The 27,191-nt window shown below is 39.1% G+C and overlaps 1 protein-coding gene across 2 annotated transcripts in view; it reads right to left on the reverse strand.

Moving 5' to 3' along the window:
• Positions 1–10,660: 10,660 nt before the first annotated feature.
• LOC108429787 (prolactin receptor-like) overlaps positions 10,661–27,191 on the reverse strand; it is a 49,780-nt gene continuing 33,249 nt past the window's right edge. The window contains exons 3-9 of one of the 2 annotated variants that reach the window (XM_017701798.1): positions 23,232–23,361; positions 22,273–22,442; positions 21,225–21,403; positions 18,581–18,734; positions 16,045–16,135; positions 12,740–12,809; positions 10,661–11,535 (exon numbers count right to left, since the gene is read on the reverse strand). In XM_017701798.1, coding sequence (XP_017557287.1) covers positions 10,831–11,535; positions 12,740–12,809; positions 16,045–16,135; positions 18,581–18,734; positions 21,225–21,403; positions 22,273–22,442; positions 23,232–23,361 — 1,499 coding nt within the window. In that variant the 3' untranslated portion in view covers positions 10,661–10,830. Of the gene's footprint in view, positions 11,539–12,739; positions 12,810–16,044; positions 16,136–18,580; positions 18,735–21,224; positions 21,404–22,272; positions 22,443–23,231; positions 23,362–27,191 lie in introns of both variants that reach the window. The other variant, XM_017701797.1, reaches the window with a different exon arrangement.

The following is a 27,191-nucleotide window of genomic DNA, read 5'->3' on the forward strand; positions in this document are numbered from 1 at the left end:
GCCCCCCAGCCCCACTGTATACAACAGTGTTGGTCGGGAACCGCTTTCCTCTCCTGAGGTGCCTGATGGTTTGCCATAACCTTCTCGGTGCCTGTTGATAGTCTTTCTCCATGGCCTCACCAAACTCCTCCCACACCCGAGTTTTTGCCTCAGCAACCGCCGAAGCCGCGACCTGCTTGGCCCTTCAGTACCCATCTTTTGCCTCCAGAGTCCCACAAGGCAACCAGGCCTGATAGGACTCTTTCTTCAGCTTGACGACTTCCTTTACCTGAGGTGTCCACCAACGGGTTCGGGGATTGGCGCCACGACAGACACCTTCAACCTTGTGGCCACAGCTCCGATCCGCTGCATCGACAATGGAGGCACGGAACAGGGCCCACTCTGACTCAATGTCACCGGCCTCCCTCGGTATGCAGTCAAAGCTTTGTCGGATGTGGGAGTTGAAGATCTTTCTGGTAGGTTCCTCTGCCAGATGTTCCCAACAAACCCTGACAACACGTTTGGGTCTGCCAGGTCTGTCCGGTATTTTCACCCACCATCTGATCCAACTCACCATTAGGTGGTGATTGGTTGACAGCTCTGCTCCTCTCTTCACCCGGGTGTCCAAAACACATGGTCACAAATCCGATGACACAACTATGAAGTCAATCAACAAACTGCAGCCTAAGGTGTCCTGATGCCATGTGCACTTATGCACACCTTTGTGTTTGAACATGGTGTTTGTTATGGACAGACTGTGGCGAGCACAGAACTCCAATAACAAAACACCACTCAGATTCAGATCGGAGAGGCCGTTCCTTCCAATCACGCCCTTCCAGGTCTCACTGTCATTGCCAACATGAGCGTTGAAGTCACCCAGCAAGACAATGGAGTACCCCCTCCAGGGTCTCCAAGAAGGCCGGGTACTCCGAACTGCCATTCGGTGCATAAGCACAGACAACAGTCAGAGCCCATTCCCTGACCCGAAGGCACAGGGAAACAACCCCCTCGTCCACCGGAGAAAACCCCAATGTACAGGTGCTGCGCCCTTTAATACTCCTGCCCGACGCCTCTCATCCTGGACAACTCCAGAATGGAATAAAGTCCAACCCCTCTCGAGAGAGTCTGTTCCAGAGCCCCCGCCATCTGTTGAGGTGAGCCCAACTATATCTAGTTGGTATCTCTTAGCCTCATACACTAGCTCAGGCTCTTTCCCTGCCAGAGAGGTCACGTTCCATGTTCCGCGAGCCAGTTTCAGTAGCCGAGGATCAGAACACCAAGGAGCCCCTCCCCTAGGCCTTGCTCCAGGGTGAGGCCCTGGTAACCCTAATCCGGGCGAGGGAAACTGGGACTTGATGGTTTCCTTCATATGGGGTTTTTGGATTACCCTTTGTCTGGCTCATCACCTAGGACCTGTTTGCCTTAAGAGACCCTACCAGGAGTTTTCGCCCCTGACAACATAGCTCCTAGGATCATGTAGGCATGCAAACCTCTCCACCACGGTAAGGTGGTGATCCAAGGAGAGGGGAAAAAATCCAACATTCAGAAATAATTATTTTATATGAAATCATCTGTGCCACAATTATTGGCACCCCTGATGTTAATACTTTGTACAACCCTCTTTTACCAACAAGACAGCACTTAATCTTCTATAACATTTCATAAGATGGGAGAATACAGAGAGAGGGATCTTCGACCATTCCTCTTTGCACAATCTCTCTAAATCGTCCTGGGTTCTCTCCTATGCACTCTCCTCTTCTGCTCACCCTACAGATTTTCAATTGGGTTGAGGTCTGGGGACTGAGATGGCCATGGGAGGAGCTTGATTTTGTGTCTGGTGAACTATTTTTGTGTAGATTTGGCCACATGTTTAGAGTCATTATCTTGCTGAAAGACCCAGTGATGACCCATCTTCAGCTTTAGGGCGGAGGCCACCAGATTTTGATTGAAAATGTCCTGTTATTTCAAAGAGTTCATGATGCCATGCACCCTAACAAGGTTGCCGGGGCCTTTGGAAGAGAAACAGGCCCACAGCATCACCAATCCTCCCCCATACTTCATAGTGAGCATGAGGTGCTTTTCCACATACTCATCTTTTGTGTTACGCCAGACCCACTTAGAGTGTTTGTTGCCAAAAAGCTCCATCTTGGTTTCATCTGACCAAAGCACACGGTCCCAGTTGAAGTCTCAGTACTGCTTAGCGGACTCCAGATGTTTATGCTTTTTCCCTGCATGCCTCCCAAACAGCTTGTTGGCGTGTAGATAGAGCCTGATGGTTGTTACTTTAGGAACCCAAGATGCTACTCTTTGATGCAATTCTCTAACCGTGAGCTTTGGAGAACTTCTTACCATCCTCCTCACTGTGTGTGGTGGCAAGATAAACTTGCGTCCTCGTCCAGGCTCGTTTGCCACTGTTCCAGTTGTTTTAAACTTCTTGATGATTTCTCTGACTGTAGATATGGGCAGGTGTAGGCGAGTGGCTATTTTCTTGTAGCCATTGCCTGACTTATGAAGGTCGACACACATCTGCCTTACTTGAAGGGTGTGTTCTATTGTCTTTCCCATGTTGAAGAGTGGATAAGAGAAATAGGCCTCTGTGTCACATCATATTTATACCCCAGGGAAACAGGAAGTGATGAATTACTAATTAAAGGTTCCTATATACTCTGATCAACTTTATAAACTACAGTACAAATGACAGAAATGCTTCAATTACATTTATTTTCTAGGAATTGGTAGGGGTGCCAATAATTGTGGAACAGGTGATTTTATGAAAAATGATTTCTTAGTGAGGAATTTTTTTTCTTTTTTTAAATTCAGAGTTAAAGGTTACATTTTTCTACAATTGTCAGTGTGAGATTATGCTTCTGAAATAAAAATTGAATTTACTTTAAGGTTTTTAACACATCTTAACGAGGGGTGCCAATAATTGTGGAGGGGACTGTAGTATATTCTCTCTTTTTCTCTCTCTCTCTACTTCTCTCTATCCTTTCATCACCCCCCCCCCCACTCTCTTTCTAGCACTAGTGCTCTTTCACTACCACTGTCTCTCTCTCTCTGTCTGTCTCTCTCTCTCTCTCTCTCTCTCTCTCTCTCTCTCTCTCTCTCTCTCTCTCTCTCTCTCTCTCTCTCTACCACTAGTTCTCTTTCACTAGCACTGTCTCTTTCTTGCTGGTTCTCTCTCTCTCTCTTGCTGGTTCTCTCACTACCGCTGTCTCTCTCTCTCTCTAGCACTCTCTTTCTACTGCTAGTTCTCTTTCACTAGCACTGTCTCTCTATCCCTGGTTCTCTCTCTATTGCTGGTTCTCTCTCTCTCTCTTTTTCTCCCTCTACACCCCTTATTCTCTCTCTCGCTCTCCCTCTCTCACCCCCCCGCTACTCTCTCTCCACTGCTGGCTCTCTCTCTCTCTCTCTCTCTCTCTCTCTCTCTCTCTCTCTCTCTCTCTCTCTCTCTAGCAATCTCTTTTTACCGCTAGTTCTCTTTCACTAGCACTCTCTCTCAATTGCTGGTTCTTTCTTTCTCTTTCTCGCTGGTTCTCTCACTACTGCTGGCTCTCTCTCCCTCTCCCTCCCTCTGTAGCACTCTCTCTATAGCTGGGTCTCTCTTTTTCTCTCTCTCTCTCTCTCTCTCTGTTTCCTTCACTCTTCCCCTCTCTCCTGTACTCCACTGCACCCCCCCTCTCTTATTCAGAAGTGAACTTTACTCTTTTTTTTTCATAAACGTTCACTAAACTAGAAAGTTGGAACAGAGATAACCTCTAAGTCAACCTAACAACCTGCACAGAAATACGGTGTTGGCCACAGACGTCGCAACAAGACCAACTAAATGTCACAATTCAGCAAACTGGCCATTATTGAGCTCCTTATCTCATCCCTTTAAAAGCATCTCCATAATTAAATTGCCATTGTCTGTAGCACTGGATTAACCGCAGAGCTCCAGAGGCCAATTTAATTTGCTCATTGTTTAACACCGCCAGGACTAATTAAGATAAATGTATTTCTTTCTGTTAGATGACTTTTTCCATTTTTATTTTCAATATTACATGAAAAAATATCAAACACCACTACTTACATTTACAATGTTAAAAATATAACATGAAATAAAATGTCTTAGTTCCACAGGTTCATTGTAGAAAACTTACTGACTGTCACGATTGGCCCCTCCCAGTTCTGTCCATGTGCTTTGTGTTTTGGATCTTCCATGTGTGTTTGTTTTGGTCCAGCCCCTTTGTTTGTTGACTCCACCCCTGATTGTTTTCACCTGTCCCTCGTCCTCCCTGTTTTATAAGCCCTGTGTTTGGCCCTTGTCTTTGCTGGTCTTTGTTTGATCATGCTGTTTGTTTGAACTGTTTATTGTTTGCCATTAATGTGAACAAATCTGACTCTGTTAGTTTCTACAGTGGCACATTTCACATCAAACCACTGTGAATGACTTTGATTATTGAATTAATAATGCAAAAATAAAACAAATCTGTGGATTTGTTCTGTAAATATCACTGGCTGTGGTTCCAATGCTAATCATGTAATATAAAATAAATATTAAACATTAAATTAATATGACACTTGCATACATGCTTCATATTAGACTGTTTCTGGTATAAATGAGTGAGAAATGCATCTAGCAGTCAGGAGTGATCACTTATTCCTTCCACTTTAGTCATTATGTGACCTATTGTGCCATCTGTTGGTGGGTACAGAAACCGCAGGGTGAAGGCGCGAAACGACAGGCCTGTGTGAGTGTGTGTGTTTTTATACACATACAACAACAAGATGATAAGTTTTGCAGGCCATTTGTTGGCTTTATTCACTACATGGGAAAGTACATTTCCAGCTGGTGGCTGAACAGAGCACAGAACAGAGAAACAGGACTCAACCCCACAGAACACACACGAACAGGAAAGCACACAAGAGCATTTGATACCCCTTTTTCAGCCTAATGTCTACCTGCTGCATGTCTACTGTACAGTTGTTTACCACAGAAAACCAGCTGACTCAAAACACACTGATAATAAAAGTCAGTGAGCAGGTGCTGAAGGCAGTTCTTTTCCAAGTACAGAGAAACACATGGACGTAATTGTCCATGTTAATCAACCATACGATACAGATGCACCAGATGGACACTGGGACAAGTATTCCATTAAGACATGCTGTGCCCTTTGCTGCTGGACTCAGCTGGAGTTTGTGTTGATGAGTACTGTGCAATTAAAGAGCACCACTCGTTCATTTACTTTCCTTTCAAAATGACCATTAAGTACAATTTATTTTACTACTCAAAAGTCTTGACAGCTTAATTTAATGTCACACAATGTTTAGTATTTAGGGTGTCCACTCTTCAGAAGACTTGATTTTAGTTTTTCAAAGAAATCTGCACATATTTTTTCCAAAGTTCAGTCTTAGAGGTTGGTTGCATTTTCTGCTTTTTGAAATAATGGAGCTTGATTTTCATCCTGTCTCTCAAAGATGAAAGCTCTGGTGGTCTGTGTTGATTTTAGGAGTCCCATTTTTTTTAATTCCAGTTTTGGAAACTTGTTTTAGAACTTATTTTCTCTAATTTTATGCGAGTGGGATATCTCTTATATAATCTCAGAAACATCTGAAAAACTTGTACCTCATGGCTGTTTTGACTGGAAGATAATAATAAAAAAGTGAGATCTCTGAATTTTGCACAGCACTGTATGTGATTTGATTAGAAGCAGATTAGGGTCTCATCATTTGCAGCTCAATGTCCTTGATCATTTACAGCACTTTGCAGGCATCTCAGAAAATTATATTTCAAAAGCTTTTAACTGGGCAGGAAGTGTTTATTTGCTCAGAGAAATGCAATATTAGAATAAATATAAACAATATTAACACAAAAATGATCAATGTGGTGTATGTCAGTGTGTTTGTTAGCCACTTCCTTTATGGCATCCGGGTATTATGTGTAGTTATGATCTGGTACAAGTAATGAATAATTCATTAAAGTGTGTGTATCACCACAACAGGTGTCATTTTTTTTATAGAAAGTTGTCTTACTTTTTTTCTATGTTATATAAAACACACAGCTCAGATAAATGGCTTTAATATACAGTTTGCTCAGGTGCTTTTGCACAGTACTGTACATATGTGTGTTGCATGTGCGAAAACACTTGTGAAGAAGACGGAAAAGCCTCACATTTAAGGCACAGACATCTCTAGAGCAGCACGACAGAATAATACACCACAGAGGAACACTGCACACAATGCAAGAGTGGCAGAGAGACAGTAACGAAATGAGAGAGAGAGAGAGAGAGAGAGAGATACATTAAAGCATATTAAAGTGTAAAGATCAACTCACATATCATTTCAAAGCTTAATTAACATGTGTGAATAAAACTGTTGTACAAATAACACAGTGTTTCAGTCTCTCTCTTTATCACACACACACACGCTTACACTTGAGCTGGTCAGTGTAGCTGAGTAAGTCATTATTGTCTATATGTTAAATAATCTATATTGAGAGTCTTTAGTATTGTCTTATAGTGAAACAAACAGAATGGAAAACATTTGCTTGCCTTGTTTACACAGCGTTTTAACAACTCACTTAAAATAATCGCAAGACAATAAAATAGGCACACAGCCTTAACAAACAAGACGGTCACAAGCCTTCTCGCACTCTCTGAGGACAATTCTCTAGCTTCATTTGAAGTCGCCATCTGCGTTACTGTTTTGTTGATTTTCTAAGTGAAAATAAGTGAAGACATCCTCTACAGTGGCATTTTTCTGCCACTTTAAGTGCAACATTTTTAACGTAACATTTTTAACGAGTTTAACGTATTGGAAAAATAAAGATAAGACTTTTGCACAGACCATATTTTATGTATTCATTTTCTTCCAGAGTGTTAAATTCATGAAATAAACAGTAATTGTGCATTAAAACATGCTGAAGTGTGTTCTCTGTAGAGGAGGTGTTCACTTATTTTCACGTTCGACAGAATATGTTGACCAGCGGTGCTCAAACTTTTGCATATGACTGCATAAATCGGTGGTCACTGGAGAGCCACCTTCCTGAAAAGTTCACTTCCAACCCTGACTGAACACGGAATTCTGCATGAAGGTCTTGCAGACCGAAGTTGGTGACCACTGGTATGAGGTGAAGTTGCTGTCTTTAATTTACAAATCTGCTTCAAAAAAGTTGGAATCACTTGTCATATTCATAGTTTTTGTTATCTTATTCATTATAAATCTATACAGTGTAGATTTAAATGAGATTAAGGTTATTATAATCTGTATTTCAAATATCTTGTTTATCGTTTTATTTTATTAGGTGTGGGTGACTGTATGGCTGGGTATCAACTGACATTTTCAATACCATTATCAATGCCTAGACCTTAGGACCAGTTCTGGTTCTCTACTCAATACCTTCTTTTGAATTACACATTTAAAATGGGTGTGGCTTAAACCAGATTTGAGCGTGAGGTGCAGGAAATGGGTATATTTACTAATGACCGTGGATTACAGTCTAATTAAAAAGAGCTGATGTTGAAAACTGGCATACAGAATGGAATTCAGACAGCCAATCAGCAGTCTAGATTCTGGGACATGCATGATCATTGGCTCATGAACAATGAAAAGACTGACCTTTATATTGAATGAAAGTATTTCGGCTGCAATCATAAAAGTACTGAACTCTTGATACCTAACCTTAGTTGACAGTCACAAATCAAAATGTCAATGATTGTGTTTAGCTGGCTGCTGGTGATCCTGCATAGTCATGAAAACTTTACAGTTAAGACTTCACGTTTAAATCTTTATACATACAGTGGGCTGCAGAAGTCTGAGACCGTTGGTGAAAATGCTTCTGTTTTGCATTCCTTCCTAATACAAGGTTTTGCATCAATAATGATATTACAAGCATGAAAATCAGAGTGAAAAGCAGAATAAAAATTTTTGGATGCTTATATGAATTTCAGTATGTCTTAGTATTTGGTCCCCATTTTGCTTTAATGACAGAGTACACTTGAGCTGACATGGACTCCACCTGAGAGTCTTCCGAACATGAGCTTCAACGGAAGGTATGAGACTTAAAAATGAAATAGTTTAAATAGTAACCTAGAAATAGTGTAGGATTTTTCATATATCTTCTTCATATATGTTCTTCAGTACCATAACATTTCTTTGTTGTTTATTTTCAAGTTTTTCAGACTTTCAGACTCCACTATTACTACCATTTGCACTGTATGTTGTGCGGTTATTGCATATGTTCCTCTGATGAGTGAATTGTGTAAAACGACTCCCAACTTTACTGACAAAAGCGTGCCACACTGCATCACTGCTGTAGACTCTTTGGTGTGTTTCCACTGACAAAACTTATTCAGATACAATGGGGCCCCAATTCAAAGCCAAAGTAATGAAGCCCTGTTTTCACTAAGGCCTCCTGCAGGAAAACTGTGGTGCAGCAATTAAACGTTATGTTGCTAAAAACTGACTGTAAACGGAAAGGTATTAACAGAGACAGAGGATGCTATATAATTAAAAAAAGCATAATATCCTGTGCAGAAGTTTAGCGCAAGTTGCTAAAGTTAGTGAAGAGGGCTGTAAACTGACCTATATTTGCTCCATCTTGATTAGTTTTGATCTCATTATGAAACTTTTGGTATTAAACTTTGGGTGCTAGATTGCAGCTAAATACGTGACCTTAGAAGTAAAGTGTTTTTCTATTGCAAGAGGTAATGTTCACTTTTACTGCATGTAATATGATCTCTAGACACATCTCTATATTTAATTAGATTTTTTGGGAGACTTTTCAACTGTGCTATCCTACATGATATTTATGAGCTAATGACAAGCTTGTTGTCAATCAGACTATGTTGACAAGTACACCATTCATTTAAATACTGCCTTCGTGAGATTTTGAATTGGTTTGCAAATGTCATTCAGTTGAAGTCCACCTTAATAGATCTACATTCCCACCAATATTTGGTCCAAAACGCTTCATGGTTGTCCCCAGACGTTCTTGTAATGAGATCACGAGGCCATGCCTACGAATGCACTCTTTCATAGCAGATGTTCTTTGTTTGGACAGGCTTTACAGAATGTTGGTAGAAAATCTATTCAACCTAAAGTGAAAGTGCAACTTTTTAAACGGAAAACTCAACATTATGTTTTGACTCTGCAGTGCTAAACACTGAAAAATTGCTGGTTGAATAAGATTTTGCCAACATTCTGTAAAATGTGTCCCAATTTACAATAGATGCTAAGACTGAATGCATTTGTGGGTGGAGCATTGGTCATTATCCCCAACATTTGAACTCAGGCACAAGATAACCGATGACAACCGGACCTGCAAACTGTGTTATGCTGTGTGTATTGAGAGAGAAACAGTGGAACAGTGTATGTTGGAAGGGATGTAGGGTCACAGTGATCTAGAAAGTGAGGAGGTACTCTTGTGTCACGAAATAGACATCTGAGAACACTAAGAAAACAGTTTATATGAAAAATCAACATGTTCTGTCCAATCTTCTCACATGATTTGTCCTTCTGATTGTCTTCAGGATTTTAGTTTTCCTTAGATTAGATTTCCTGGTGCCGTTCTGTGTGCTGTTCTGCTTTGTTCCAGTTCAGTTTGGGTTTAGAAACTAACCACAACTAGCAGCCAACGAAGGTCTGTCTCTAGATCTCAGCTCAAAAAAGCTCCAGAAATGTTCTCCAACAGTGTTACAGGAGCATGGCAAAATGTTCATGGCAACTGTGTCCATTCCACTGTCGTTTGGCAGAAAAAGAGGAGGAGGGGTGCGAAGATTGATCTGTCCCGTTGGGTTTTCATACTGTCCTCTACACAACCTGTGTGTTGGGCAGACAAGCAACATCCACAGAATCAACCTACTGATAATCCTTGAGTTCAGTTCTTCTTTGTTGTTAAGCATATTAATGTGGTGTCAGTGTGCGCATTGTATGTTGTAGGTGTATGCAAGCGAGTGTTCTCTGAAACAAGTGATATATTACATTTACTTGATGTCAAGGTTTTCTTATTTCCACACAAATTAAACATCTGCAAAATTGTATCTCTGCTGGCAATAACTGTGTAGATGTACACTGCAACAAGATGTTATCTTGGCAAGTGAAATCATCTTAAATAAAGTCGATATATCTAATATTTTTTCTTACTGTGAGATCATTATAAGACTTTTATATGGGACAATATAATAGTATTATAAGTTTTTTAAACTTTTTTTTTAACTGTGAGTGGGCGGAGCTAAACTGCTGTTTAAATGTATCATTGCACAAAAACAGTGAGTTTTTTGCAGCCTAGTTTTCATATATGTGCTGTATATACTAGAGAGTTTTGAGACTTAAACAGTGTTTAAAGAGTACATCAAACTAAAAATAGTCAGGAAAATTCTATAATGTTTTCAATTATATGGGCCCTTTTATCTAGAGAAGGTGTCTTATTCTATAAGAACATCATTTTGCATGTGTCAAGCATTATTTCTTGCAACAAACAAAATTGTCAACCAATAGAACAGATCATTTTACTAGATAAAATGGCTTAGAACAATTAAAAAAATATATAGAAAAAAGTTGACATGTATAATATAATGTATAATATTCTTACAAGGAAATAGTAATATTGATATATAATAGATATATTGACTAAATTTACAATGATATCACTTACCAAAACATTAGTAAGTAACGTATTACATTCAGGTTAAAACGATGAATCAAATAGCTTGAATATATCACTTTTCTTCAGTGCATGAATGTATGTGAATGATTAGTTTTGTACTGCAGGTAATATTACATCAGTAGGCATGATTGTACTTTGCAAGTGTATATAAAGTTCTTTAGTGTACACACTGTCCTCATTTGTGTGTTGTATTTGCACACTACTTAGCTCCTCTCTGTCAGGTGGGGTAATAAAGGCACAGCAAATTCACTCTGCTCCGTTTCCCCCGTTGTTGCCCCAGTACTGCTGCCTGGAGCTTCTGCCTGTTTCTCTAAGTAGACTACTAACTGGCTGCTCTTCTCGGAGTCCTCCTCCTTGTCCTCCCTCAGCTGAAGATAGGGGGAGCTCTTGAGCGGGTTTGAAACACAGGGGACCAAATGGACGGCCCCGCTAGGAGTCACTCCATTGACACAAGTGTAGAAGTCATGACAGGTGGATGGAGCAGTGCTGGTTAAAGGGGCCGGGTTTAGAATCATGCTGTAGTCCATACCTGGAAATGACACCAGCTCTGGTTGGGCATGGCTTGATGCCGGCCACACCCATGACTGGCTCTCTGGAGGCAGCCCCACCTCCAAAGCCTCTTCGCTATAGTAGGTGGGGCCTTCTCCATAGACAGCAGGACCCTGGCAGTAGGGGGCGGGGCTATTGGTGGTGTGAAGTAGTTGCTGAGTAGCGTCAGGGCAGGCAGGGCTCAGGGTGCTGGAGGTACTGTTACCAAGTCGCTCCTCTTTGGGGTTGGATGGTGGGCTCGGCTGAGACAGAGAGAGACCCTCGTCCATGCTGACCTGATACCACGTCTCTTCACAGTACTGAGGAGGTTTATAGCCATGTAGGGAGGAGAAGTGACGATTAATCTCATCCATTTTCCCCTTCTGGGGAGAACGGGAGGTAGAGAGGAAGAGATAGGAAGAGAGAAGTGTATGAAAGAAAGAAAGAAAGAAAGAAAGAAAGAAAGAAAGAAAGATAGATCAATACAAGTCTGTTTTCACATAAAATACATTGTACATACATTATGGAATATGCAGACAACCATATAGTTGTTCTTTCTTCAGCAGCAGGTTTGACAGTTTTATAGTATGGGATGAATTTGACTCTCGCACTGATGTTGTCCGTACAGATGGAGGACGTGATGCTGAGCACTTGTAAAATTAAGCAATAAACTTTATGCTCATTTGAACTATTTACAATTTACTGCACTGTTCTGTAATGATTTACAAGTGAAACAAATCGTTTTGAAATCGGATGAATCTTTTTGAATCACCCTGTATGTTACACTTACTGCATGCAATTTATGCTTATTGCCCATTTTTATCCACAGTTTACCACCTCCTCTTCTTTTTAACCATAAAACTAATTCATGAAATATTAATTGTCTATATTTTCAAGCAAAATTCGTTGATCAGTTTTACTATTCGTTCCATTTTAAAACAAATGACATCAAGCATAATAGAGTCAAAGTGTCCCTCAAATGTCAATTAGATTTCCCTTTCCTTTTCAGTCTTTTAAGACTTTCCTTCACCTCTCTTTCTCTCTTTCTCTCCACCTTCACTGTCCCTCTGATTTGCTCATATCTAATCTTGTCCATCCTTGGGAGTGACAAGGATGGACAAGATTAGAAATGAGCAGATCAGAGGGACAGTGAAGGTGGAGCAGTTTGGAGATAAAGCCAGAGAGGCCAGGTTGAGATGGTTTGGACATGTGTTGAGGAGGAATAGTGGATATATTGGGCAAAGAATGTTGGAGATGGAGCTGCCGGGTAGAAGGAGAAGAGGTAGACCTCAGAGAAGGTTTATGGATGTAGTGAAGGTGGACATGGAGATGGTTGGTGTGAAAGTAGAGGAGGCAGTGGATAGGGCAAGATGGAGGCAGATGATCCGCTGTGGCGACCCCTAAAGGGAGCAGCCGAAAGACGAAGAAGAAGATCTTGTGCTCTTTCCAAGGTTTACATCCATGAGGTATATGTATGCACTCAGTGCACTCTTTTCTAGTCTGGGATGATGATACTAATAAAGAAGTCAGGGAGGCTAAGTGTGTTTGTGCAGAGGTTTATGCGGTTTTGCTGCAGGCTAGTACCTTCAGAAGAGTGGGATCGATTCCTCTGATGCGCGGTTTGGGGATGGGCGGCAGGAGAAAAGCTTTAATCCTGTGGAGAGGCCAAAATCAAAGGATGTTTTTAGAGAGACTCACTCTCATACTGATGGATGTACATGTGGCATGTAAACCTCAGTGTACTCTATTAGAATGTACAATCTTTTAGACAATGCTGGCTGAGCTTCACAGAAATATTTGTTTACAGAGGGTAATGTGTGTACCAGGTCACTACTGATCACTACTGTAATCAGTGTTTAGTTCGATGTTGAGTAATCAGGTTTTTAAAAAAAGGTCAAACAATAAAAGCACTTAACTCACCAAAAACAAGCCATCTCAAAATAATGGTGCATTATGTTGAAATAATTTTTAAACAATTTTCATATTATCTATGAATAATGGCATAATGTGTTGAAATAATGATTTATGTTCACAAAATTTGAACTTAGTAATGTGAAATAATGACTTACTGTCCTACATTTTCCTATTATTTAAATTTCTTGAAATTAAGTCATTATTTCGACATAGTAAGTATTTATTTAAAGAAAATAAATAAAAATGTCAAGAAAGTATGTCATTTTTTCAACATAGTAGTTCATGATTTTGAGATACTAAGTCATAACTTTAACATAGTCAGTAATTATTTTGATATACAGTCACATGCAAATGTTTGGGCACCCCTGGTCAAATGACTTTTGGTTTATTTTGCAAATGAAAAAAGGTAATATATCCTCTGCAGGGAACCACACTTTAATGCATAATTGCTGTTTCTTTGCTGAATTTAATGTTGAAAAAATGAACATATATGTGGCCTGTGCAAAAGTTTATATTACATAAACAAACAAACAAACAAACAAATAAATAAAAAGAAATTGTGCGCTAAAATATGCAGAAAATGCCATAATTAAATGTGTTCCTTATGGAGGAACATGTTAACTTTAGAAAACATGTCATCTGACCCAGAGTTTTAAAATTAGTACATACGACTGTACAAAGTACATAATAAGGCATTTTTTCCATCTGCCTAGCAGTAATAGGGATCCATATAAAATCCTTTAAGACTAAGAAAGCTTCAAAAAATTACAAAAAAAAAAAAAAAAACGCACAGAAATGTGTGAGTCTATCTGGCTCTGCTCCCTGCTGAGAATGTAAGATATGTATTATCATCATACTAATAGCAAACTAGTGACTGTCAATTCATAGAGACAAGAAGAAAAACGTGCTTGTGTTTGTAGGCATGCAATACACAGCATTCATTATCACACACTTCTCCTAATAGTTAATGAACAAGTGTGCATACAAGTGTGGCTTCATGACCAGTAAACCCGCTGTGTTAATCAGTGGTGAGTGAAGAGTGAATTTCACATAAATGTAGAGCTCATTAAAAAAAGCAGAGAAAAACAAAAAATATTAAAAGTTCATTTCATAAATATTCAGTTCAATTCAATTAATGCTACATCTGTATTAATAAGTAGGAGATATTTAAACTTGTGAAACATTATCTTAATAGAATCTAATATCTGAATCATCACACAGATAAACAGTATTTATATAAGTTTCAAGCTCTATATGGTACATCAATCTACTGAATTCTTCATTTTTCTATTTTAGAGAATTCTGACATCTTTTTAACCCGATTGTCATTACCGCAACTTTGTTACCTATCTGATATGAATTATTTTTATACGTTTATTAGAAAAAATAAGTCTATTTTACTTTTAACTGTTGGATCTTGTACTGCTAACACTTTCCTTGTAAACTGTTAGTAAATGAACCAAAAGAATACATTTTTCTTTTTGTGGCACAAAAAACTCAATGGCTATCAATGTGTTGTGTTAATAAGATAAAACTGCAAAATATTATAAGCCATATACACTCACTGGCCACTTTATTAGGTACACCTTGCTAGTAAAAGGTTGGACCCCCTTTTGCCTTCAGAACTGCCTTAATTATTCATGGCATACTTTCAACAAGTTGTTGGAAACATTCCTCAGAGATTTTGGTCCATATTGACATGATAGCATCACGCAGTTGCTGCAGATTTGTCAGCTGCACATCTATGATGCGAATCTCCCGTTCCACCACATCCCAAAGGTGCTCTATTGGACTGAGATCTGGTGACCGTGGAGGCCAGTGGAGTACAGTGAACATTGTCATGTTCAAGAAACCAGTTTGAGATGATATGAGCTTTGTGACATGGTGCATTATCCTGCTGGAAGTAGCCATCAGAAGATGGTACACTGTGGTCATAAAGGGATGGACATGGTCAGCAACAATACTCTGGTAGGCTGCGGCATTTAAACGATGTTCAGTTGGTACTAAGGGGCCCAAAGTCATCAGACCAGGCAACATTTTTCCAATCTTCTATTGTCCAATTTCGGTGAGCTCACCACAAACTGCCGCTCACTGGATATTTTCTCTTTTTGAGACCATTCTCTGTAAACCCCAGAGATGGTTGTGTGTGAAAATCCCAGTAGATCAGCAGTTTCTGAAATACTCAGACCAGCTTGTCTGGCACCAACAACCACGCCACGTTCAAAGTCACTTAAATCACCTTTCTTCCCTCATTCTGATGCTCCGTCTGCACTTCAGCAAGTTGTCTTGACCACCTCTACATGCCTAAATGCATGGAGTTGCAGCCCTGTGATTGGCTGATTAGCTATCTGTGTTAAGAAGCAACTGAACCTAATAAAGTGGCCAGTGATTGTTTGTGTTAATAATAAATAATTAGTCTGACAACAGTATACAGATTATTAAAAAAAAGAATTTTAGAGTTTCAGTTTTTACTTGCTGTGACAATTTGGTCATTTAAATTGGAAAATGTTATTATTCATTAAAATGTATTAAATCAAGTTTATTTTTAATTATTCAACAAGCCATTGTTGTTTACGTGTCTAAAAAAAGTGATTTAAATTTTTTCAAGAAAATAAAAACCTTAAAAAAAATATAAAAACAAAAAAACTCAAAAAAGAACTACAGACTTAACGCTCTCGACACAGAATGTAAATCAAATGTACATGTAACTCGTTCTAAGTGTATAAGTGTAAGTACACTTCAACTGTGGAGCTATAAGAGCTCTAAGGGTTCCTTTAATTCTGAAATCTGTAACATGCCTGCAAACAGTATCAGACTGTATGCTTGTATTCAATCCTCTTTTTCTATTAGAGAGAATGAAGGGGCTTCAGCAGGAGTGCTACGTATTTTTCTTTCACTGACCTGTATTTGACTTTGATTGATTTTGGGTGAATTATTGAATGGGTGCTTATGTATGTGTGAGAGGCGGCCCTGACCTCTTTCCCTGCGGAATGACCCCAAAGCCAATGATGAGCAGAGTCGTGACGCCAATGCCGGTCACAAGAATGAGGGCATACAACATACGGTCTGAAAGAAGGAGAAAGAAAGAGAGAGAAGACATGTGAGTTAGAGCACAGTTACTATGGATACACTGACACATACTATAAAGCCTCTCAGTTCTAAAACTGGTTGTGCTGGTCACAGTAGGTATGATGGGATCCTGAATGAAACTTCAGATTTAATGTAAATGAGCAACTACAGGTGAAGAGTAAGCTTTACAGCTGAGAGACGAACTCAGTAAACCCTTTTAAACCTTAATTAGTGAAATTATCAAGACATAAATCCATCATTTTTAGACAATTTCAGGAGTTCAGCTCATGTCTTTGGTTCTATTAACGGTGGGGAGTCGATGACTCATTTATTTTCCCACGTGATGTTGCGGTCTTTGTTCCACTCTGCTGTGATCCAGGTTATGTAAAATTAAAAATAGATTAAAGTTCAACAGTGCGCAAAGTAATATTACAAAATAATGAATCAAGGCTACATAACTGATCTAATTCATGATTTTAATGGATGCAGAGCTCCTTTATTTAGCTTCCACCTGAATGAAGATAATCATGTCCAGATTTCACCGCTTATTCAGGAAATGTACTGTATTTAGCTCATACACATGTGTGCTTGTGCTCATGTGTGTTATTGTGTATGAACGTAACTGAATGGGGTTTATGTGCATGTTTGTGTGTGCACACCACTGTGCAAACATTTTTGGCACCTGAGAAAATTTTAATTAAATAACTCTTTATTTGGGCAATGAGCATTTATTTGCTTTAGAAAAAAACATGTGTTCTTTTATCTTCTCCAAAACTCGTAGCAGCCCAGTATTATTCATGGTTATCATCCAGTACCTGACTTAGCTGATCAGTACTTCAGTAAGTTAAATTAGTTCTGCTGGTGATGGAATTCAACAAATTAATTCCATGGTCAGGGCCATTCAGGAGAAATCTGGAACCAAAATGTGTTCTTCACCTAGGTCACAAGGTATTTTTGAAATAAGTAATTCATGTTATTTTATACTGTATTTATGTTTATTTGCATTTATTGTAATAATGTTTTTAACCAGCAAAAATACATGTAGTCAAGATAACAGTGATTTCAAAAAACATGCATCACCAAAATGGTAACTTCACAGGAGAAGGAAATAAACTACTTTACTTTTAATGCAAGTCAATGGAACCAGACTTTTTTCCAAGTCAAATTATGCCAAAAACTAGAAAACAACAAAAATGAAGATTCTTGAATTTCTGAGGTTTTCAGCAGCGATGTTTGTGTTTTTGCTTGTTTGAATACACATAAAACACATCGTTGAGGTCATAACGAACTGAAAATGGTGACTGTATAAGAGAAGGAAAAAAGGTTCTTCGCTTTATAGCATGAGAGCTTATTCTGAGTTATTATGGATTATTTCTGTTGGTCCATTATGAAATGTAAGCATGCACCAATATGGGAATAGTGGGCTGATGTACATATTTGGTATTTCCAACGTTGATACCAAGAGCCATAGCAGCCATTTTAAAAGTGAGAGGAACACAGGTATGAGTACATACCCCCCCGTTAATGTGTTAGATGTCTGTGTAATACTACAATTGGTGCATTTTGTCCTCGTTTCTATATTAAGATTAAGAGACCCCTTATTAGTCCCACAATGGGGAAATTTTACCTCCACATTTAACCCATCCGTGAAGTGAAACACCACATACACACTAGTGAGCACACACACACTAGGGGGCAGTGAGCACACTTGCCCAGAGTGGTGGGCAGCCCAATCCGCAGCGCCCAGGGAGCAGTTGGGGTTAGGTGTCTTGCTCAAGGACACCTCAGTCATGTGCTGTTGGCTCTGGGGATTGAACTGGCGACTTTCTGGTCACAAGGCTGGATCCCTAACCTCCAGCCCACGACTGCCCCAATCAACATCACGCGATCAGATGACAAATGTAGCACATGCATGCATTTGCAAAATCATGTACAATGACAGGCACAGATAACACATATACACAAAATTTCTGTGTTGTGATTGTGTCACAGGCTCCGTTCATGAAGTGTGTTGCGCACATCTTCTACACCTTTGTTGATAGCTTTACAGAGTTATATAACATTTATTTCTACAAAGTTATCAGCGAGGTAAAATGGATAAAACGTTCAGCACAGAAGCTCAGCATTGCCTTAATGTTCTGCTCTACAGGAGTACAATAAATATATCAAATGTTGGATTGAAATGAGGGTCAATTCTAATCACCTGTCCGATGCTGACGGTTTGTTTTAGCAGTTACCTTACTGATACTGATATGATTTGACATTATCATGCATCACTAATATAATGTTCAGTGTTGAAAGACAGCTGGTGTTTTCAAATAAACAAAAAACATGATGTTATGATGCAACACCATGGATATATATATATATATATATATATATATATATATATATATATGTGTCTTTTTAATACGTATGAGGGTTTGTTAAGTTTGTGCGTACCTGGCAGGCGTCTGGCAGGAATAATGATGGTAAGAGGTGAGCTCCATTTGCTCCAGAGGTTGTTATTTTTTGAGCGGCAGCGCACCTGCACCTCGTAACTCCCCACCGGCAAGTCCAGCAGTTCCAGATGAGGCTCACGTAGCCGCTCTTTGACCTGCAGGCACACATCCACACACACGCACACACACACACACACACCCCATGTCAGGGTGAATCTATCTGTGATTTCAGCAGCATTTTCCTTCTCAAATGCATTTTAGTAATACTCAAATCCATGTAGTGGAGCTAAGTAGTGCCATTTTGTCCTTCAAGCTAAACCCTTAATCTATTATATTTATATTTATATATATATATTTATATATATATATAAATAATTTAACAAGTGATGCTTCGAATGAACACTTTCATAATTTTTTAAAGAACTGCAATAAATAATGCAACATTCTTATGTGGAAATCTTATGTACACTCTTACATACATCTCTGCTCCAAACATGTCAAACATAAATCAGGAGCACCCAATCAGATGCTAATGATTGGAACACTGTTAAACAATATCTTGTCACATTTCAACCCCAGAAATCTGGTTTAGTGTGCTCTTTCTTATTGGGGTGTATGGTATTATCATGCCTAGATCAACAGAGCTCTCTGAGGCCTTCAGAAAGAACGTTATAGATACCAATGAGTCTGGACACAGATTTAAGAAGACATCCAAAAACTTGGAAATCAATCTTTCTACTGTTCGGAAGATTATCTACAAGTGTTTAAACCAATGCCAGCTTCAGGCCTGGCTGCACCAGCAAATTTAATCCAAGAGCCGAGCATGAGATGCTAAAAGAAGTCTCTAAGAATCCCAAAATTTCATCACAGGATCTTCAAGTAAACTCTTGCCACTGTGGATGTGAAAGGGCATACATTTACCATTAGAACAAAACAGCACAGGAAAGGCTTTCAGGGAACCTCTAACCATAATAATAAATATCTAGGCAAGGACCAGGACTTCTGGAACAATGAGCAACAGACATATGAATCAAAGACTTTCTTGTCCTTTGCTTTGCTGCCTCAGGGCCTGGAAAACTTGCAATCAAGTTGTCGACTACAAATTCTCTTTTGTACCACAGAGGGCTTGAGGAGACCAACAGAAGAAGTCGACCTTCCAAAAGGATAATGATCCCAAACATACAAGTAAATACACCAAGGAATGGCAAGAAATCGCCTGTCCATGCAAAAAACCCTCTAACATTGAACACAGTTGAAAGAATTCTGTCTGGAGGAGTGGGCAAAAATTTCTCCCAGTGGATGTCAGAAACTGGTAGACAGTTATAGGAAATGCCTACATAAAATTGCTTCTGCCAAAGTTACTGAAGCAAGAGGTGTATTGACTTTTTCATCAGACAAAATGACATCCTGTTTTTAAATGAATGATTGCAAAGTCAAAATTGACTTCATATTTTCGTTATTGGAACAAAACGTATCTCCATTTTTGGCATTTATCATTATTTAATATTTGAAAATGGTTTATACTGTACAAGGTTTTGTCACAACACCAACGATATGTATAAATGGAGTCTACTGAAATCTATGTTTAGTCAGGTGTCTGTACTTTTTTCCTTTTTTAATGTGTCATTTTCTGAATCTCCCATTCTGTCTTTAAAGCTCCAGATGAGACCCATATAAAGCATAATGTCCAGTGCCTGACTAAATCTGTAAGGACATCATACATATTGTACATACTTCCTATATACAGATCAAAAGTTAAAGTATGAATTATTGAGTGTTGAAACATAATAAGTGTAGGTGCTTCCAGACAGGTGTACTGCATGATGCAATTAAGCAATTAAAATCCTACCCTGCTCTGTGGCATGTAGGAATCGCTGAGTAGATCCAGTCGACCTCAAATTGTCGATCAAGATGGCAAGAGGTCTAAGTGACTTTCAAAGACGGTTCATTATTGGTGCACAGATGGCAAGAGCTTCAGTCACAGAGACTGGCTAGTATTTCAACAGAACAGTCACTAAAGTGAGATCTGTATTTAGTTCTGTGGAAAATACATCAGTAAATAGAGTTGGAAATTGTGGTTGAAAGCACACATTCAGTGACTGGTGCTCGTGGATTAATGCCTTATGTATAGCATGAGCAAATATTCCTCAGGTGACTAGTGTGAATGCAGGACGTGATCAGACTGTCAGCAAGAACAGCCCATCCATGACAATATATAGAAAGATATAAAAATAGGGTTGTAATGCATCAAACTCTTATTACAATGGGATGTAATGGAAAGTATCTGAAATACAGAAATTAAGGATCTGTATTTAGTCCATGTAACGATTTGAAAAGGCTGTATTCAGAATAAAGTTTTTTGAAAAATATTTTTACATTTTTATGCACAAATAAAAAATATATACATCTTTAAAAGACATCTCTAAAGGAAACACTGTCATTGCTGGTTTATTAACTGCTTTAAAATCAGTGCATGGCATATAGAAAGAAACAAACACTAACACGCCTGCTAAAGCCCGAGTAGACTGATAAATCAATGTGATGATCGGACATCAAAAAACCTTTAATGTAACACATTATCAGAAGAATTATGTGAATTACATTCTGTTGTCTTGAACAGCCTTATATGAATTCTGATTCATTACCTTCCAGTTATTGGGCTCAGACAGTGGCCTGAAACGCAGCTCGTAGATGAGTGTAATCCACCCTATGTGGACCTGCTGGGCGATGGGGTACTGCCAGGACACCAGTGCGGTGCGACCTGATTCATCATTGCTTATGTTCATCAAAGTGTAGGTGAGATTAAAAGGAGGGTCGATCTCCACTGTGGACAGAGACAAGCAAACGGTCAAAGGCAGGAAACAGAAAGTGACAGTTAGATCGTTACAAGCGTTAATATCTCAGATGCTTGATTTTAATTGGCAGCATGACATTTAGTATGCACTGAACTGAACTTATTCTGACCCGAGGATGGCCATCTACTTTGAAACATTCAAAAGGAAATTACACAAAAATGGCCAGGAGCTAAACATCGGAGGTTTTATAAAGGAGGAGACAGGTCTTTTGTTGGAAAATCAATGAGAACGCTTGTAATGCTTGACATGTCTGTATACAGGTAAATAAAAAAAAATAAAATAAAAAAGCCAATCAGTGTGGGTGTAAAGCTGCAAGCAGGAAAGCCTCCCTAGCTGTGCAGAAGTCACAGTAGGTAGAACAACCTAAAAAAAAACACTTATATTTTTATTTGCCCCACCACCCAGAAGGATAAGCATTTTAGAAAATGTGTATTTTAACAGATAAAATTACAACATAAGGTAAACAAATACATGTGCTTTTAACACCGTCTTTATTCTTGAGACAAACAGAATTTATTTTCTTCATCTTAAAGTTGCGGATAGTGTTTACAGATCTAATGAGTATTCAGACTAATGAGTATTCAAAACAATAGGAACTATGCTGAGCTGACCAATGGTGCACAGGAAGAGTCATATTTATTTATTTATTTATTTAACAGGGACAGTGCACATTAATCAACATCAATGTAAATGTGCCAGAGTTAGCTAAAAAGCTAATTTTCATCCGTAGTCCCTAGGCAGGTTTAACATATTAGGACATATTAGGAATAGGTAATGAGTTGATAATTCACTGTGTGTGTGTGTGTGTGTGTGTGTGTGTGTGTGTGTGTTGTCTTACCAATATCAGCCACGTCTAAGCAGTGCTCCTGTGAGGTGAAGGCTTTTCTGTGGCTGTGTGCCGTCACATTCATGCAGTAAACCTCCCAAATCAGTGTGTGCTCCATGTCAAAGTAACAGCTGTTTGGTCCTCCACTCACATAGTCCGGACACTCTTTCGGAGGCCCCTTACTGAAATACACAGCAATATTGCACATCAGTGTAATGATGTTACCCAGATGTTCAGACACATTCCTAACAATAAAGGTGACAAAAAGGGACCTGTGGAGCTACAGTTACGTGGAGTGGAGCTAAAGAAATGAGTTTAACATATTGGGGAAAAAATAAAATATAAAACATGGAATGCACACAAGCCACATTTTATTATGACTGAAAAAATCTAATATTTTGATCGTCAATTATTCATGTTGATAATAATAATTGATTAATTGGCTTAAATGTGGGCTGTAAATGTAAAGGTGTATTGTAGTTGTGCACATGGTGTATTTGACCATTTCATCTGCTCACATAAGTAGGATAAGTGAATTGCTGTGCTCTTCAAGTTAAATCAATAACTCATTCCATGTTGCATGTTATTTTGAAAATGTAAACAAAAAATCGAGAATGAAATTATCTAAAAAATATTTTTCATTGTCTGCATTGTCCCATAAACACACACACACACACACACACACACACACACATATATATAGTATCTAATTATGAATCTCTTACAAGAACAAAAATCATGGTTTTCTCTGTGGTACTGCAGGACAAATAGCTATTATTGTGAAAAACGTGCAGTTAAATAACTCAAAAGGATTTCTCTGCAAAAGGCTACTGTGGTTTAACTAGTTCAATCACAAGATTAGTATAGCTTATATACTCATTTCCCAATCAACTGAAAAACGCTCTGTCTGACTGCACTGATCATGTTAACTTGATAAGTGCCCTTGGTTTAAATGTCACGCCATGTCTTACCCAATGGTGTACAAGAGGCTATAGGTGACGTTGTCATCACCCTGGGAACCGTTGTCAAGGGGATGCCACCAGCAAGTAAAGGTCTCCATGCTTGGAGAGCGGCAGTAATGGATGTACGGCCTTGTGGCATCTGCAAAAATAATGAAGAAAAAATCAGTCTTCAGAGGTGTACATGTTCCGAATGGGCAATTTAAGACATTTAAGACCTCTTCTAGGTCCTGGCCAGACTACTTCATTTTCTATTTCATTTTTTTATGCACCAACTCCATTCCAACCTATTCAAAGATCAAAAAAGGAGAGTTTATGACAATGAAAGTGTTTACAATCTGTTGATGATGGTCTGAAATATGGTTCTCCTGCTTGTCTTCTCATCCCTTTGCTCTGTGGGGTGACGATCAACAAACCTTTGAGGATGTGGTAGATTAAGTAACGATTCTGCAACTTTATTGTCTTAAAATCAGATCAGATCAGATCAGTGCATCTTTATTCTCTTACAGTAAAACTTCAGAAGATGGCCAGTGAAACCACATTAGGTTGGTGTTTTACTGCCTTGGTTGTCAGACCAATTTCCTCAGTCTGCTGCTTGTGGCATGTGGGCTAATGCTAGCAACAATGTTAATCTGTTCTGGAGACTATGAATTCCTAGAATAAAAGAAGGAACAATTCAGAAAGGGAGCTTTAACCTCATTGTGGAGCCATGTGCAGCACAAATAACTGCAAAGGAGTGTGTAAACTTTCAAATTAGCAATAAAAGCCACCTACACTGGCTAATAGAAAAGCCAAATCTAAGATTAAATTTCTTAAAGCTCTGCTATCTCCTAGACACGTTTTGAGATTTAGGGCCTTTTCTTATCTATCTTATTCATTCTCTTGAGAAATAATCTCTGCCTCAGTGATTAAAATACAGTCTGTAGAAGAAAATTTTAATTTATTGAGCCTTTCATTCTGGAAGAACCTTCAGTCTGAAAAACTGAAGTGCTACACACAGTAAATACAGTGTCTGCAAGAATAGTTGGTGAAGCCTTAGACACACTTCATGACTTAAAATCCTAACAGATTATAAAAACACTGACATACTTTTTTCTTTTGGCTTTTGAAACATTGCGGATCACACAGTGCCATAGGCGCCAACAACAGAGAAGCTTTGGGTTGTTAGCCCCCCAAAAACTACAGAAGGGGTTGTGGGGGGTGTACCCTTACTGCAAACTGGAGAAAAAATGAAGGTGAATCATCTGATGAATTTATATTGATCCTAATGATTAACAGCTGGCAACTAGATGTAAGAACACATGGTCATGTACAGTACGAAAAGCATGGCTTGTTTGGTGGCATCGCTGATTGCTCAAGGCATCCTGACCATTCTAATTTGATGGAGGGCGAACATGCATGTGATATCACAAATAGAGAGATCTCTGTAAGGCAACACTGGCAACTATTAATTAAAAGACTCATAAAAGATTTCACATGGAGAATAGCTGTATTCATGATTCGTGATGTGAGTGTATTTAAGATTGGTCAGATTTAAGATTATTTTAATAAACATTGTGATTATTTTATACTCTGTGTCAGACTCTTGGCTGCCTGTTCTGTTCCACACTGCTGGGCATGAGCTGCACGGCATTTGTACAGTAAGTTCTAACAAATATCCTTTTTCTAAACAGATAAACAGTCTAATCACTCACTTTGCTCAACAGCAATTTAATTCTTAAAAGAGCATTAATTGATGGAGATGATTGTGGATTTCAGAAGGGGCAACACCACCCCTCCCCTCCCCCTACATGTCGGCGAATCTGCGGTGGAAGTGGTCTCCAGCTATAGGTACTTGGGCGTACACCTAAGTAACAATCTCACCTGGAGTAATAACACTTCCAGCCTGATCAGCAAGGCACATCAGCGCCTCTACTTCCTCAGAAGGCTGAGGCGTGCTGGACTTGGGAGCTCAGTCCTCACCTCATTCTACAGATGTGTGGTGGAGAGCGTTCTGTGCTCCAGTATCACCGTGTGGCACAGAAGCTGCTCTGTGGCAGAGAGGAAAGCTCTGTAGAGGGTGGTGAAGGCTGCACAGAGGACTGTTGGAGTCAGCCTTCCCACCACCATGGACATTTACACCTCCAGATGCAGGAAAAGGGCCACTGGCATCATGAAGGACCCCACCCATCCAGCACACACACTTTTTGTTTCGCTCCCCTCAGGTAGGAGGCTGCGGAGCATTAAGTGCAAAACAACCAGACTGAGGAACAGCTTCTACCCTGAATTATCTTTTCTTATCTTATCTTATCTTATCTTATCTTATCTTATCTTATCTTAATTCACCCCAGTGTGTGAAATGCCCTCTGGTATTCGGTGGGTTGGGGTCCCATGTTGGATGGCTACTCCAGTGTTGGCTGGCTCACCATAGCAGCACTAATGCATCAACACATTCATGGAGCTCTTACACATCTCCTCTTTTGTCTTCACTCTTTCCACCAAACTTGGGAAACTAGGGGAGTTTTCAGGTTTACAAACATGCTACAGCATATTGTAAAGTATTGTAGAAGTATCCTGGTCAGAGTTACAGTTGCTAAGCTGTAACAGTTTGTTACAGAGTCACCCTGAGGCAGTGCAGCTGCATCTCTAGTTGGTCAAGAATACCTAAGACATCTGGGGGGTCCAGGAGGTTAAATACCTTTTGTGGATGTTTATAGTGATTTACTGGGGGTTGTTGATTATTGAATTTCCTGTTTTATGTATGTAATGTGTTATTTGTTGGTGCCTGTCTTGGCCAGGACAGTCCTGTAAAAGAGGTTTTAAATCTCTTCTTAAAGATTTTATTCCTGGTTAAATAAAGTTAACTATATAGGGGGTCCCAGACCCTGCAGGACCCCCTCGTATTTCGCACCTTGGTTTACCCGCTACAGCTTTCTGATTTGTGATTAATAAGATTAATGAGGCAATTTGTTGTAAAATCTTTTTGCAGCACAGAACGTTTGAGTTTGTGTAGATTCTAGTATTTATTTATTTAAGAATAAAAGAATTTGTGTTTTTAAAGGTTTTGTTCATTTTTCTGTGTCATTTTCATTCATTCCTATGGCTTATTTCACTGTATTTTGCTGTGTGACATACATGTTTGCAGCATTATCCACTTTATCAGAAATGACACAAATGATGCTAATGACAAGAAAATGAATGATCAGTTTAGAGTATTCACCCATAATTCCCGCTCCTTCTTCATCTTCCCCCAAATTAAACATCTGTCATCAGATTAGGACGTTTCAAAATTCACACAAACACACTGATGATGTTTGTGCTGACATAGTAAAGATGAACCAGGTAAAACAGAGGGAGGGTCATGGGTGCAAGATGTAATCAGTGTGGTAGGTTTTAGAGTTTTGATGTACATTTGATTGTGTCTATGCCTTAAAAATTAGTTCCCTAAAAACAGCTTTTTCTTTATTCTTTCCTGCATTTACTCTTCATTGGCTGTTAGAAAAATCAATTCAGACTAAGTCGTTGACCATTATTCATGACAATACAACAGATACAATAGATTACAATAGATTATTCCCTGCGTTGGGCCAAAAACACTCAAATCTTTGACTTACTTTGACTGCTGTGATGTTTTAGCTTTAAAGTAATGTTCTAAAACCAGCCAGATCAGCTGATAACTTCAGCTCGTTTGGACAGCTAGTGCATACTTGCTGTCCAAACTATGTTCTACAGTTTCAAGTGCATTTGTCTCTTGCTTTTCAATCCACATTCACTGCGTGTAGTACTTCGTTCTGACCTTCAGACTGAAGGTTTTTCTGTAATGAAAGGCATGTTATTTCTATAATGATTGGCAGTCACTGAAGTTTGGAAATGAAATGTTTTATTAACTGATAACCGCATTAAGGTTAGCAGTTCTAATTTAATCAATTTTGTTCATGTCCTTTTCTCAGTCTCAAATTTCACAACTCTCCAGTCCTCATTTGTGCTATCCAA

The sequence above is a fragment of the Pygocentrus nattereri genome, chromosome 12, assembly GCF_015220715.1.
Source record: "Pygocentrus nattereri isolate fPygNat1 chromosome 12, fPygNat1.pri, whole genome shotgun sequence".
In the NCBI taxonomy this organism is placed as follows: domain Eukaryota; kingdom Metazoa; phylum Chordata; class Actinopteri; order Characiformes; family Serrasalmidae; genus Pygocentrus; species Pygocentrus nattereri.